General features: G+C 40.7%; 1 protein-coding gene across 4 annotated transcripts in view; it reads left to right on the forward strand.

The window, feature by feature from the left end:
• Trpc4 (transient receptor potential cation channel subfamily C member 4) overlaps positions 1–15,030 on the forward strand; it is a 156,497-nt gene that overhangs the window by 134,314 nt on the left and 7,153 nt on the right. For all 4 annotated transcript variants that reach the window (XM_050138482.1, XM_050138484.1, XM_050138481.1 and 1 more), the window contains one exon: positions 2,972–3,166. In XM_050138482.1, coding sequence (XP_049994439.1) covers positions 2,972–3,166 — 195 coding nt within the window. The remainder of the gene's footprint in view (positions 1–2,971; positions 3,167–15,030) is intronic.

Raw genomic sequence — 15,030 nt, forward strand, 5'->3', positions numbered from 1 at the left:
TTTCTTCAGAGTGTTGTTCTCAGCTATATTCTACCTTGTCATCATAGTAAATAAAGTCTGTAATCTGATATTGATGGGAGAGATCAGAATAGTTAATGGTCAGTGGTGATGTATATGAACAACAGTGTAGCATAAATGGCTGTATATTATTCTATTTTCTAGGCAGAGTGACATAGGCAATTAAGTCATCCCATATTGCCAGGGAGCCATTGCCATGAAACGATCTAGAAAGAGGTCTCTCATCTCTAAGCAGCTAATTCAGCATAAACAAAACTCGTGCTAGGCTATGAAGTTGAAGAGAAATCCCAGAGATAAATCTGGTAAAGGGGAAGCCATAGATACTCAGTTTCTTTGGTTTAGTTTAGTTTTGTTTGTTTGTTTTTTGAGACTGGGTTTCTCTGAAGCTTTGGAGTCTGTCCTGACACTAGCTCTTGTAAGCTTAGGAAAAACAGGGGCTGGAGAGATGGCTCAGCAGTTAAGAACACTTGCTGCTCGTCTGCAGGTCCCAGGTTCAATGTGGGTGCCATCTGCAGTCTATACTACAGTCTCAGGGGATTCAGTGGCCTCTTTTGGTCTCATTTGGTACCAGGCACACATATCACACACACACACACACACACACACACACACAGAGAGAGAGAGAGAGAGAGAGAGAGAGAGAGGCAAAATATCCATACATATGAAATAAAAATTTTGAAAGTTTAGTAAAAGCAGCAAATATAGAAATGATCTTGAATTCCCCAGACAAGTTTGTGGTACAATATATATTATTTAAAATTCTGACTTCCAAACAACTTAGCATCATTTATATACTCAAAATTTCAAAATCTCTGCCTAGACATGGTTGCTTACATCTGTAACCCCAGCATTTGGAAGGCTGAGGTGGGTAGGCTATTTTGAATTCAAAGCTAGCCTGAGCTACATTGTAACTTCCAGTCCACCCTGGGCTAAATCTGAGACTCTGTGTCCAATAGCCCAAAATCAGCAACCAAAATGTCTTACCAACAGATTGGTTATGGTTGAATAAATAAGTGCTTTGTTACCAAGGACTGTTAGAGAAACACTCCAGCAACTGCAATGAAATGCTTTATCCACGGGAACTTACGGAGTAGTGGGCTAAGTCCACTGACAACAGCTATAGAGACAAACTAAAACCAGGGCACAAAGTATGCATGTGGGGTCCTTCACAGTCAGACCGTAGTGTACGGCGCATTCTACAGGTTGTCCGTTTTGTCACACAGCAGCAGCAATTGTGTCGTGTCCTTGACTCTACAGCAGAACTTCTGAACCGTTACCATGACTTTTGTCAAGTAGCACTACGCATTTGAGTTAAATTTTCTTTACAGAGGTAAATTTTTCTCAAGCCCGTCAGTGAAAAAAAAAAAGTGCAATACATTAGAATACAGCATCCGTGTTACTAGTTCAGAGACTACGTGTAAGAATTCCCCGGACTCTACCGATCTGGGAATTTACATCAGAATTTGTGGTTATACAGAATTTTAAGAAACATCCTAGAACCTGAAATTTTATAAATAGACTCCACATGTATCCAGAGCAACAAAAACACACACAAAAAACAAAACAAAAAAAAAACAGACAAGCAAGCAAACAAACAAACAAACAAAACCCCAGAAAACCATAACCATCATGTTAAGGACAAGGACGCTCCAGCAATTTGGGTCATGTGAAACTTTAGATGCCCAAGCTTTGTCCAGAAGAAAACATTGCTCTGGAGTAGCATGACGCTGTCTCGTCATTTTTTTTTTTTTTTTTTTGTGGATCTTGTTTTTCTAGGCAATGAACAGAAAACAATTCTCAAATCTCCCTTTTTATTTAGCCCAAATGCTGAAACTGTTTTAAGACAGGCAGACATCAGGACAGAGGTAGTGACGTCTCCGTGTCCTGTGAGGGAAGCTCCTTGGGATGTTTGCATGTTGAGCATCTAACCCTTGTGTCTCCCAAAATCTCTGAACAAACTCAGAGATCTCTTCTTGGTTCCTGCTACCCACACCTCAGAGCTGTAGGGCAAATGACAGAAACGTCGGGAAGTTAGCAGCTGCTGAGCTAATAACACAAGCCATGACTAAAGCCTTCTTGTACTTCTCCATTGATCACAAATTCTCTTATGCGTCTACTGTACATCAGTCACATACTTGATTTCTCAAAAGTCCTTTGTCTCAAAACATATAATAGGGACAAAAAAAAATTCACGAATCACTTCAGTATTAGGAAGAGAGAGTAGAGAACTCTGTGAATGCGTCTCCACTGCTCCAGGTTTCCTTGAGGTGTGTAACTTCAACTGAGCCGTGGTTTGTGAGGCATGTGGTCTCAGGATTGTGCCGGACTAGCAGATGATATTTAGCCATCATCCCGGGACACAAATACTCCTGTGCAATTGCACCAAGATTCAGGGCTGTGATGGAGGCACTGCTCTGCATTGTGAGTTGATGGAATCTCTCTGTAAACGTGCATCTCTTGTCTGAGGGTAAGAGAGGATTATCCGTGTGGAAACATTTCCATTCAGACATCCCCTGCAGCACCAAAGCTCATCTGTGAACGTTCATGCAGGTGGCATTTATCCGAGCAGCGTGCAGGGCCTGGGCTAGGATGTAAAGCCATGCCTCTGGCTAGCACCGAGTGAAACCAAACCATACAGTCTTCAGGGACGGAGCTGCGGCATTGCTTCCCAGTCAGAACGAATCACCACAGCCTCTTTAACACACAACTGTGGATCTCTAGTTCCCTAAAGAAGGAGGGTTGAACGAAATGACAATGACGTGAGTCCGTACAGGGCAAGCCACCGTCTTCTGGGAGTTAGTGGTGCTTTTCCAAGCCAGCTAACTAATGTTAGTTAACATCTAATTAGTGTTCGAACAACCCCTCTGTGTCAGGTTCAGGTTCCGTCTGCGAGGCTGATCTTACATTGTTTAATTAGCGGACCTGTCGGCACTTGTCATGTTCTCTTGCTCAGGACCATGCAGACATAGAATGGAAATTTGCCCGAACGAAGCTTTGGATGAGCTACTTTGAAGAAGGCGGCACCCTGCCTACGCCTTTCAACGTCATCCCAAGCCCCAAATCCCTGTGGTACCTGGTCAAGTGGATCTGGACGCACCTGTGCAAGAAAAAGATGAGAAGGAAGCCAGAAAGCTTCGGGACAATCGGGGTAAGTAAGCTCACGTCCTATTCGTATCCTACCACATTGTCAATCATGAGTTGTCTGACTGGAGTTGAATCGATACCGAACACGGGCAGATCCTTTGGCTTTCTGTTCTCGCTGATCATACACAGTGAAGCTTCACTGTATGTCACTCAGGTTTAACGCCCCGCCCCGTCAGGGTAGCTAGGACTCTTCACAAGCCCATTTCCTGAATGAAAGACATCACGCCTGTTGTAATGGGATCGATGCTCTTCAAAGAGGCCTCCTCATTCTGTTAGCCTAGTCTTGGGGACACAGCCATGTCTTGTACCCAAGCTCTTCTGCAGTTACAGTGGTGACTTATCTGGCTCTCTCCCTCTGAACTATCAAGTCCGTGAGAAATGATGCATGCTCTAGTATTTAAGTCCTGGTGTCTAACATTGGATCCATCATTTAGGACGACGCTGGCTATTGGTTTGTCAAGTATAGCCTTTATTACGCTGACATCTGCTCCCTCTAGGCCTACTGCTCTAGGACTTTTGTCAAAGGCATCTTCTGCATCTATTGATAAGATCATGTGAAAATTTTTCAGACATTTATTTTACCTCTTACTTTTATTGATTTTCTATGCTCAGCCTTCCCTATACATCCAGGATAGCGAGAGCTCGATCATGGTGGTTGATCTTTTTGATAAATGCCTAAATTTGGCATGAAAGCATTTTTTTTTTTGCATCTGTGTTCATTGGAGATATTGGTACCTATAGTTTTCTTTCTTCTTGTGTCTTTACATAGTGTTAAGCTTAGAATAATACAGGAATTTAGAAATATAGCTCCTAATTTTTGGATGATTTAAGAAGTATTTCTTGAAGATTTTCTTTAAGAGTCTGGTAGAATTCTGCTATAAATACAACTGGACCTGGGCTTTTAAAAAAAAAAAACCTGGAAGGCTTTTTATTATTGTTCTGATCTCTTTATTTGTTATGGCTCTATTTAAGTTGAAGATCTCTTCTTAGTTCAACATTGGTGGTTTGAAGAACCTGGAAATCTATCATTTTATTTAGATTTCCTAACAGTATTTAAAAAAAAAAACCTTGTAGGTCTTTTAAAAGTAAAACATAATAAGATAAAATAAAAATAACACAATGGAATTAGACAAAAAAAACCTAACTAACAAGAGAGAAGGAAAGAGCCCAAGAAGAGGTACAAGAAACAGATGCCTGCTTATTGCATACTCAAAAATTCCATAAAAAGAGTAAACTGGAAACTATATGATTTATGCACGGGGCCTGCTGCAGATCTGTGTAGGCCCTGTGCATGTGGCTTTAGTCCCTGTGAGTTGGTAGGAGCTTTGGTCATCTTGATGTAGAGACCTTGTTCTCCCTGTGTTCTCCGTCCCCTTTGCTCTTACATTCTTTCTGCCTCCTCTTCTGCAGGATTCCCTAAGCCCAATTGGAAGAACTTGGTGGAAACATTCTGTATAGGGCTTAGAGTTCCAAAGAATCTAACTTTCTAAATAAAATCTAGCTGTGAGTCTCTGTATTTGTTCCCAGCTGTTGCAGAAAGAAGCTTCTCTGAAGACGGCTGAGCAAGTCACTCACCTATAAGTATAGCAGACTATCATTGGGAGACACTTTATTGGTACTCTATTTAATGAACAGTAGATATACTAGGCCCCTGGTATATCTAGTCCCAGGTTCTTGGTCACCCAAGCAGTGTTGAGTGTGGATTCCATCTCATGGAGTGGCCTTAAGTCAAACCAGTTATTGATTGGTTGCTTTCACATGCTTTGTACTGGCATTGCGCCAGCATGTCTTGCAGGTGCAATATATATGAAAGCTTCTACCATATTAGGTTTTCATACTACACTTCAAATGGTTTTTAATTTTAGCTATTCCTCCCAACATTCCCTCCTTCATCCCCTTCCCCCCCCCAATTGATATTCCCATTCCAGCCCCCTCCCATCCAAAGCTATTCTATTTCCCTTTCCTTACCCTATACCTAACCTCTGTGGTTCTACAGATCATAGATTAATTGCTTTTGACTTAACAGCTAATATCCACATATAAGTGAATACATACCAACCAGATTTGTCTTTCTGGGTCTGGGTTACTTCAGTAGGAATGATTTTTTTTCTAGTTCTACCCATTAACTGCAAATTTTATGATTTCATTTTTTAAGACTGAGTAATAATAGAATGCAGGTTGAAAAGTAATCACTTAATAATATTCTGAATATCTTCACTGCCTCTTTTAATGTTTCACTGTTGAGTTCTTTTTCTGTTTGTTTGTTTTGTTTTATTTTAGTTATTGGGTCAATAGTTTGTCAGTATTGTTTAAAAAAATCTCAAAAAACAAGTTCTTAAAAAATGAAAAGTTTTTAGTAACAAAAAAATACAAAGGATCAATAAATCTATAGATTAAGTTGTACCCTGATTTTTAGCATTTCTTCTAATCTACTGGATTTAAGTTTGGTTTGTTCAAAGTCTTGAGTTTCATTACTAAGTAATTTATTTGTGTTCTTTCTGTCTTTCTTAGAGCTATAAATTTCCTTAGAAGTATTTTTAACTTGCCACAGAGGGGTTTTTATATGTTTTCATTTGTGGAATATTTTATTTCTTCTTTGGCCCATATGTTATTCAGTAATATATTGTTTTATCTCCATGAGTTTGTTTATTTGCTAGGAATTTATTTATTGTTGATATTAAGCTTCATTGCATTGTGGTCAGAGAGGTTACATGGAATGATTTTAATTTTTCTGATATTGCTAATATTTGTTTTGTGTTCCAGGATGTAGTCTCATTTAGAGAAGCTTCCATGGACTGCAGAGTAAAATGTATATTCACTGGTGTTTGGGACAAATGTTCTGTAGATATCTGACAAGTCCATTTGATGTATGATGTCATTTAATTCTTAGTTATCTGTTTGTCTTGTATCAAGATGGGCTTGTCCATTGGAGTAAGAGGAGTATTGAAATAACTGTTACTGAGTTGGGGTTTATTTGCCTCATGAGGACCAGTAATTTTTTTATGAAATTCCGTTTACCACAGTTTGGTGCATAATCGTGTAGAATTATAATGTCATTTCTAGTAATCATTACTTTGTTTGTAATGAAATTCCCTTTATTATCTCTTAAAATTTGATATATTTTTTTCAAATATTAGATAACAATACTTGCTTGCTTCCTGACTCCATTTCCTTGGAATTGTTTTTGTTGTTGTTTAAAGAAGACAAAATGAGTTTCTTGTGGGAAACAGACAGATGAACTTGATGGTGATGGTGGTGGTGGTGACGGTGATGGTGGTGATAATAGTGATGATGATGGTAATTATGATGGTGGTGATGATGATATGTCTCATCCCATGTATGAATGTGTAGATGAGTTCGGGTACCTGCACAGACTAGAGGTACCAGATCCCCTGGAGTTGAAATTACACAGAGTTGTGAGCCACCTGCATGACATGGGTGCTGGGAACCAAACTCGGGTCTTCTGGGAGAACAGCAAGTGCTCTTAATTGCTTAATCATCTCTCCACTCCCAGATTTTCCCTTAATCCAATTAGCCTGTGTCTTTTGATAAGGACGTTGAGGTCATTGTTATTTAAAGTTATTATTGGAAGGGGTGAATTGATGTCAGGCTGTCATTTTGAGGTTTTGCTGCTTGTGTTCTAAGTATTTTGTATTTCAGTAATTGTGCCTTCCTTTATTTTCTTTCTACGGTCTCTTGGCTCAGTGTATTCTTATCTTCAGTTCAGGTATTCCCACCAGAGTTCTCTGTAGTGCTGACTTTGTAGACATAGATTTTTTTTTTTTTTTTTTTGCTTGTTATGTCCTGAGAAATTTAATTTTTCTCCTTCAACTATGGCAGGTAATTTTTCTGGGTGCAGTAGTCTGGGATGACATCTGTGGTGTTTTAGAACTTGATGTCCGTTGCTCCAGACTACTCTGGATTTTAAAGTTTCCGTTGAGAAATCAGCTGTTATTCTGATGGGTTTTCCTCTACAGGACTTATAATTTTTTCTCTTGAAGCTTTCAACCATTTCTCTTTATTTATGTATATTTAATGTTTTAGCTATAATATGGCATGGGAGTTGGGTTTTTTTTTCTAGTCCTTTCTATTTGGTGTTCTGTGTGCTTTTTGCGTGTTCTTGCATGGATATACCTTTCCTTAATCTGTTCATGCTTTCTTCTTTGATCTTGTTGAAGATCTAGTTTATGCCATTGACCCACGGTTCCTCTCTTTCATCTGTGCCTATAATCAGATTATCTTGTCTTTCAAGGCATACCAAATTTTATGCATGTTTCTTTCATGTATTTTTAAAACCTTTGACACTCTTGGTTTGAGTATTCAAATTCTTTTCCTTTTTCTTCTGGTCCTGTCTTAGTCGGTATTCTATGGCTGTGAAAATAAATAAATAAATAAACAAACATGACCACAGCAGTTATTTTAAAGAAAAGTATTTAATTCAGAATTTTTTACAGTTTCAGAGGCTTGGTCCATTGTCATCACAGCTGGAAGCTTGGTGGCACGCGTGCGGAGGTGGTGCTGGAGAGAGCTCAAGAGTCCTACATGTGGGTTTGCAGGCCGCAGGGAGAAAGGGACAGAGAACCACTGGGCTGGGCTTGGACTTCTGAAACCCCAAAGCCCACTTCCTCTAAAGAAAACTGTCAGGAGTGTTTATCATGAGCTATTGTGAGCCATGACACAATGACAGCTTATAGAAATTGATAATTCAGATGTCAACTATAAAAATTATTCCCAGATGGAGGAAACCTGCTCAGCAAAGCCTGCAGGACCACTGACTCTGAAAACTGTGGCTTTCGTCTGTAATTTCACTTGTGCAATAACAGCTATCATATCTCCCCATGACCATGCATTTTCATGGAATGGGTACATGTAATCTCATGATTACATCTTAATCTTATGGGCACATATATCTGTGGATGGTCAGGAAGATGACTTTTCATTTAGCTGTTAATTTTAATATATAGGATATATATTAGGACATGCTTTGTAACTAGATCAATTTGTCCCATAGAACTGTAGGCACTTAAAAGCCTGCTTTGTCCTTTTTGCTTGGACTAATGTCAAAAAATAACAATTTCTCTTCAGTCTAACACGAACTGCACCCAATTAGTTCACTTTTACCTCAGAGCAAGCTCAAGCTAGACCAAAGGCTTTTGATAAATAGATCATAAGTTTAAAACTTTAAAGGTACACACAAGGTCAGAGTCAGAAATGCCCAACCAAGGTTACTAAGCAAAGCATGGCGATTCTTTGCTTGCCTGTCTGCTGACAGTAGACCTATGTCTCAAAGTTTGTCACTGGACACTGTACCACACACACCCCCTCGGTTCTGGTCACAGTCTGACTTCTGGGACCTTGGAACCTTGTGTTGCCATGGCAAGGACTCAGCTCCCTATCACTTACCCTAGGTGTGTGCTTTTGACCAATGAGAGACAACTCTTGTAGTTTTTATTTTTTATCTCTTCAAGCCTCTCATTAAAAAAAAAAAAAAGAGTTTCAAGGCAAGAGAGAAGATTCTAGAAGAAGCTAGGAGGAATTAGAGGTAGGATAGAAAAATTAGAATAGAAGCAGAAAAATAAAGACACTGAATCAGAAAAGCACAAAGTGAAAGAGTCATTCACCCTCAGACCTTCACTGACTGTTGCTTCTTCTCTGTACCCTGAGAGGGCCTTTTGGCTGGACCCCAAAGGCTCTTGTTAAAACACACACACACACACACACACACACACACCTACTCCATCAAGGCCACACCTCCTGATCCCCATCAAGCAGTGTCACTTCCTAACAACCCAACATTAAAATCTATGAACCCCTGGTGCCATTACTCCTCAACCTGTCGTACCTGAGTCACGAGACACCCCAGCAAGACCTCCACAGAGCTGACTTCCCATGCAATTGCACAATTTCTTTATTGTACAGGTTTGCAACGAGAGTCTCTGTCGCACACACGGATGCAGCAGATGAGGGAGAAAGGCCCTGAGGACACAGTGCAGGGTAGGGGGTCTGTAAAGGGAAAAATCCGCAAGTGGGGGGTTATGTGCCTTGGCATTAACAGATTGGGTAGGGGGATGCTTGGCTCTAAAAGTCGACAGGAAATTTTTTGGTAACTGTAAAAATGCTTGTTTGTCTAGCTTCTGATTGGCTGTCCTCAAGTCTCTGGGCAGCCAGGCAGTTTTTGAGCCTGTTGTGGCTTTTCTCTGAATTCACAGGTACGTGGGGTGGGGTGCCTGGGGTGGGGTGCCTGCTAGGTTAGACTCTCACAATGATAGGGCCTAGGTTTAAAATGGCTTTAGTCTTGTCTCTTCAAAACCACCACAAGTTCTGATATTCTAAAAGCATCCACTTGACTAGGAAACGCTTTCTGTTGGGTTTTTCAAGTCCAGCTTCATTTCTGTGGGAATTCTCTTCAGTATTTCTTTTTTTTTTTTTTTTTTTTTTTTTTTACTGAAATCAGTTTTCAGATCCTCAATTGTCTTTGTCATTTCATTTCGCTGTATGCTGTGTTTTCCTGAACTTCGCTCAGGCATTTCTTGCTGTCTTCTTTGAGTTCATTGGGGCATTTGTTCTTGTCTTTTTAAAAACTTCTTTGAGTTCTTTGGAGTTTCTGGTTGTTCTTTTAAATCTGTGTCCCGGGATTCACCCAGATCATTCTCATTGGAGACCATTTCTACAGGAGTGTTTGGTTAGAGGCAGGGATAGAGTACCTTGGCCCTTCCTATTGTTTTTGTTTTTGCTGTGTGACCTGGACATGGTGTCTGATCTGACAGTCTTGCCTGTGTCAGGTTGGGCCAGTGTGGGAGCTGCATATCTAGAACTCGCCCTGGGAATGGATAGATATCATGGACATGTTTAGTTTAGGGGGAACTCACCAGGAAAAGTGTGCAGAAGCTGGGAAAACAGAACCAGGGCTTGAATTACAGAGCCAATGTGTGGGGTTCATCCAGTCTGCCCTTAACTTGACATTCACAAGGCTTTGTGATTGACTCTTGTGGGGCTCTTTCTTTCCTACTTTGAGTGTCATGAATTGTTTCTTCAACCCAGGATCAGTTCTGTTCTAAAGGGAAATTGAAATTGACTGACATGGGAGAATTGTTGCTCAGGGGATGTGGTTATATTTGCTCCTATATACTACAACTCCTGTGCATGAGAAATTATAGTTGGAGAATATATTTCACCTTACAAATCACAGCTGGATTAGGAAAATGTCATAGAAAACCTCCTACTAACTCACCGTCTCTAGCAGTGGCCTTAGATAGGAGTGGCATCCTTTTACTCCAAATGTTTGATTTGTCCACCAAACCATGTTAAATTCAAATCATTTTTAAAACATTGTAGAACAAATGATTTGAACAAAATACGTCTTATAAGTCTCAGTAAGCGTTAATGGCGTGTTGTTCCACGGGCCAGGAACTCAGCTAGAGTCTGAGGCACAGAGGAGGGGCAAAGATGTGGCCTCATCATTGATGGCACCTGTGGGAAAAAGATGTAGCAGTGAAGGCATTCTAATAACATCTGTTAAACAGACTAGTCAATGTTCTAATGCAGTCGCACACAAAAAAGCTCTATAAACAATGCATGCAATTACTGTCATTGTCCATCAAGTAAAAGCAAAATAGTTTGTGGGATGCAGATATCCAGTTTACTCCCTTCTGGATCAAAATCTATTTACTGTATTTTAGTCTAAGAAATTTTTTTGGAGTCTTATTATGTAGCCCAGGCTGGTCTGGAACTCACAGAGATGCCCCTTAGTACATTGCCTCCAACACAAGTGTTTTTGTTTTGAAAAGGGAAAGCCAACTCGTGGAAATGTGTCTTTTTCATATTCCACTTTTAGGGGAAGCAGAGGAAATCTTGAGTTGTAAGGTGCTTGTGAGACTTGCTACATCCTCCCACACTCTCCTCTCATACCGCATCTTCCTCTTCTGTGCACACAAAGGCTGGAGGACCGCTCTAAGAACTGCCTCCAGAGCCACTAGTGACGGTCTTTGGTCTACGGCATCTCCAGTTCTCAGCTGCAAGGAGGTTCTGGAAGTTCATCTGGGCTCCCTCCCAATCTAAGCGCTGAGGCGCACAAACCCTGCATTGCTTCTGGAGTCAGAAAAGCTTAGTTCACTCGGGGGCTCAGATGCATGGTCACAGATGCATGTCCAGACATGTGTGATCCAGACATGCGTGGTCACAGATGCATGGCCAGACATACATAGTCACAGATTCATGACCACAGATATTGCATGGCCACAGAGACGTGCATGGTCACAGATTCAGGACCACAGATATTGCATGGTCACAGATGATGCTTGGCTACATATGAAATTCAGTTTTCTACCAAAGGAACAATTCCTATTTTTGAGAATGAGACCTTAAACCATGTGAGTTACAGTTTTTTTTTTTGTCTAGAGATTACTGTTCTCAAAACACAAAATTCTTCTGATGTCTCTATTTTTAAATTTGCATCTTTGGCTCTAATCTGATTCACGGAAAGTTAATTTAAGCTAATTGACCACAAACCATTCATTTTTTTCCTTTGCAATATACATTTTTCTGATCTTTGATTGTGCGTACTTTAGTGACTTGAGAATTTATGCCAAACCAAATATTCTGAGTCATGTCTTCCTCTTCATAACTCTTTGTAGCACTAAATGGCTCTTGTTTTCTCCCGTTCAGGGTTTTGAATAAGCATTGTCCCAGCCCAACTCAACCCTGTTGGAAACTACTGTTTCTCTGCTATCTAAAGACAAAATTGCTTGGCTTGTGAGCTCTTAGTTGTGAATATATGTGAGTGTTATAGAAAGTATACTATGTGTGTAATATATATGTTTAATTTATATTGAAGCTCTTATCTACAAGATGAAAGAAAATAAAATGATTATTGTGAAACTGGACCAAAAAGATGGTTCAGGGGTGAAAGGCTCTTTCTGCCTAGCCTGAAGACCAGGGCCCATGGGGTGGAAGGAGAGAACCAACTCCTAAAAGCTGTCCTCCAACCTCTATACACATGCTGTGGTGTATGTGTCCATGCATACACACACACACACACACACACACACACACACACACAGAATAAATGCATGTAGTTTAATTTTTTAAGAAAGATGGTTGTGAAACTGTAGAAGATTTTAATCAGGAAAGAAGGTGAAAAGACATTGGTGTTCCTGTGAGGGCACTCATACTTGGCTAGCCTTTGGGACAGCTGATTGCATATACACATATCCATATGAAAAGGCCACACTAGAGGACCGGGGACATGCACTTTGCAAAACCAAATCAAATCTTAAACTATGTTTGCATCACCCCCCAAAGAGAATTTATTTATTTATTTATTTTAAATTTTTTTTTTTTTTTTTGGTTTTTTGAGACAGGGTTTCTCTGTTGTTTTAGAGATCATCCAATCAAACCATTTTCTTTTCCTTCCTTCTTTTCTTCCTTCCTTTCTTTCTTTCTCTTTTGTTTTTGAAACAGTTTTTCTCAGTATAGCCTTGGCTGTCCTGGAACTGGCTCTGTAGACCAAGCTATCCTCGAACTCACAGAGATCCATCTGCCTCTGCCTCCTACATGCTGGGATTAAAGGTGTGTGCCACCATTACCAGGCCAACCAATTTATTTTAGAAGAAGAAGAAGAAGAAGAAGAAGAAGAAGAAGAAGAAGAAGAAGAAGAAGAAGAAGAAGAAGAAGAAGAAGAAGAAGAAGAAGAAGAAGAAGAAGAACTTGTTTATTTATCCAGTTTCTCAGGATTCCTTGCTTCTTGGGGACAGGAGCTGGAGGGTGGGGTACAAATAGGTCTGTGTGCCTGGCTCCCCATCACCCTCCCTCACTCCCCATCCCGAGGCATACACAGCAGCTGGTTTCCAAGTTGGGTACTCAGCTTTTGATTTTTCTCTGAAGCCTTCAGGGATCTCAGCTGACTATGTCTCAAAGACCTGAACAGGCTGCCTTGCTTTCTGCTCTGACCAGCAGTGTGTGTACGTTTATGTCATGCTTTTGAAACATAAAACTGTAAATTCAGCCAGAGGCGATTATATTCTTCAAGGCATTCTCTCTAACTTTCCTACTGTGGTTCACTTAGAACTTCTCGTCATTCATAAGTTGTGTGACTTCACACTGCGGGTCATTCTGGGCACGCTCTCAGAGAGAGCCTAGAACCTCAGCTTTTCTTGGGAGCAACTGCCCTGTCGCCCTCCGGGACCCCATTATTGCTGATCTCATCTTGTTGTTCATGCTTCCTGGCAATCGTAATTCAGTAGCCATGAATGTTCATGTTTGTCTTAACCTCAGACTTCCTCTGATGGATGATTGGTATTTTCAGATAAATCAGCCTCTCACTTGACCGCTTTCTGCAGGAAAACATAAATGAAGTACCGATGTTTTATTGTTGAGAAAAACTTCTATAATGGAAGTAACCAATTACCGGCAGGTGGCTTTTCCCTAAGCAGTCATGAAAATCCCACTCAAGGGACAATTATGGAGATTCTACTAATCAAATAATAACATAAAAAAACAGTCTATGTCCTCCTGGAGTTCAGAAGAAGGTGCTGAGTCCTCTGGAATAGAGTTACAGACAGTTGTGAGATGTCACGTGGGTGCTGGGAACCAAGCCTGGGTCCTCTGCAAGAGCATGCAATACCCTTCACCACGGAGCTGTGTCTCTACAGCCCCTTGTCAAATGCCTTGCCACTGCCTTCACTGGCATAAAGCTTTAGTCCTCAGACTCTCGCTTATACCAGAATCATCGAGAATTTTTTTTTTTTTCAGATTGAGACTTTAATGAGAAATCCCTAGTCTAGGAAAGCATTAGGACCTAGCTCGGCTTTATAAGATAAAAACCAACCTCTGTGCTTATTTCTGGAAAGGTTCAGATACATTTAATTAAAGTCCAAAGAAGCTAAGGCAATGGCTCCCCCAAAGCATTTAATTAAAGTGAAATGTTCTTCACGCCGTAGGCCCCAGGTGGGTTTCTAACTGGAATGCTTCAATTAAAGGGCAGCGTACTAACTCCAAAACTACCCAATCTTTGATAAAACCATAGCATTTCTTGAGTTTCCTATTTTCCACTGTATAATTTTCTCTTTAGTGCGCAGTAAAACACGAAGCATAGTCTCAAGGCCATTGAGTGTCATTCAGCCCTGAGATGTAGATGAGCTATGAAAGTCTAATGAGTTGTCACGGAAATATAATTAATTAAGTCGGTGCAAGAGAATCAGAGCCTGTGCACTTGCCCCGCCTAGCATTTTAAAAGAAGGAAGTCAGTAGTCCGCGCCTGCACTTCATCTTTAGAGACGATTTGTCAAAATGTACAGATTGAGCCGCGCCGCTCTCAGTAGACTTGACTGTGGGTCTTACAGAAGGGATAGCAGCCATCCATGCAAACCCTGGCTTCCCCTGAGTTTCCACTGTAAGATTTGCTGCAAGGGAGTTTGTATTCAATTTACTTTTCCAAAGGGCAGATAGTATAGAAAGGGCTTGGTACTCCCGGAAATTTAGGAGTAAGATCCTGAGTGCTCGGTCTGACAATATGATACCCAGGAACCCTGCACCTGTTTCATACACGTGGAAAGTGTGATCACTGAGAAGAATTCACAACTGCATTCTATGATGATGAGAAAGTGTGTTAGAGAGGATGCTAAGCCAATCCATCTCAGAGTCAAACCGTAATTTTTGGAGTAAATAGCCCGTTCTGCGTTGGCCTTTTGCCAACACAGCAGGTTGCATCCTTACAGGGATTCACTAAGCAGAAGAAAGGCTAAACGGAATAATTCATGGGCCGGAAGCTCAGTGACAGACAGAAACCATAGTGGAAATGAAAGAAAATGACTCTGAAAGCCGACTGTAGGGAACTGGCTCTATGCAGAGGGCCCAACATTATTCCACACA

This window comes from Alexandromys fortis, unplaced genomic scaffold (genome assembly GCF_014885135.2).
Source record: "Alexandromys fortis isolate MF-2015 unplaced genomic scaffold, M_Fortis_MF-2015_v1.1 scaffold_15, whole genome shotgun sequence".
In the NCBI taxonomy this organism is placed as follows: Eukaryota; Metazoa; Chordata; class Mammalia; order Rodentia; family Cricetidae; genus Alexandromys; species Alexandromys fortis.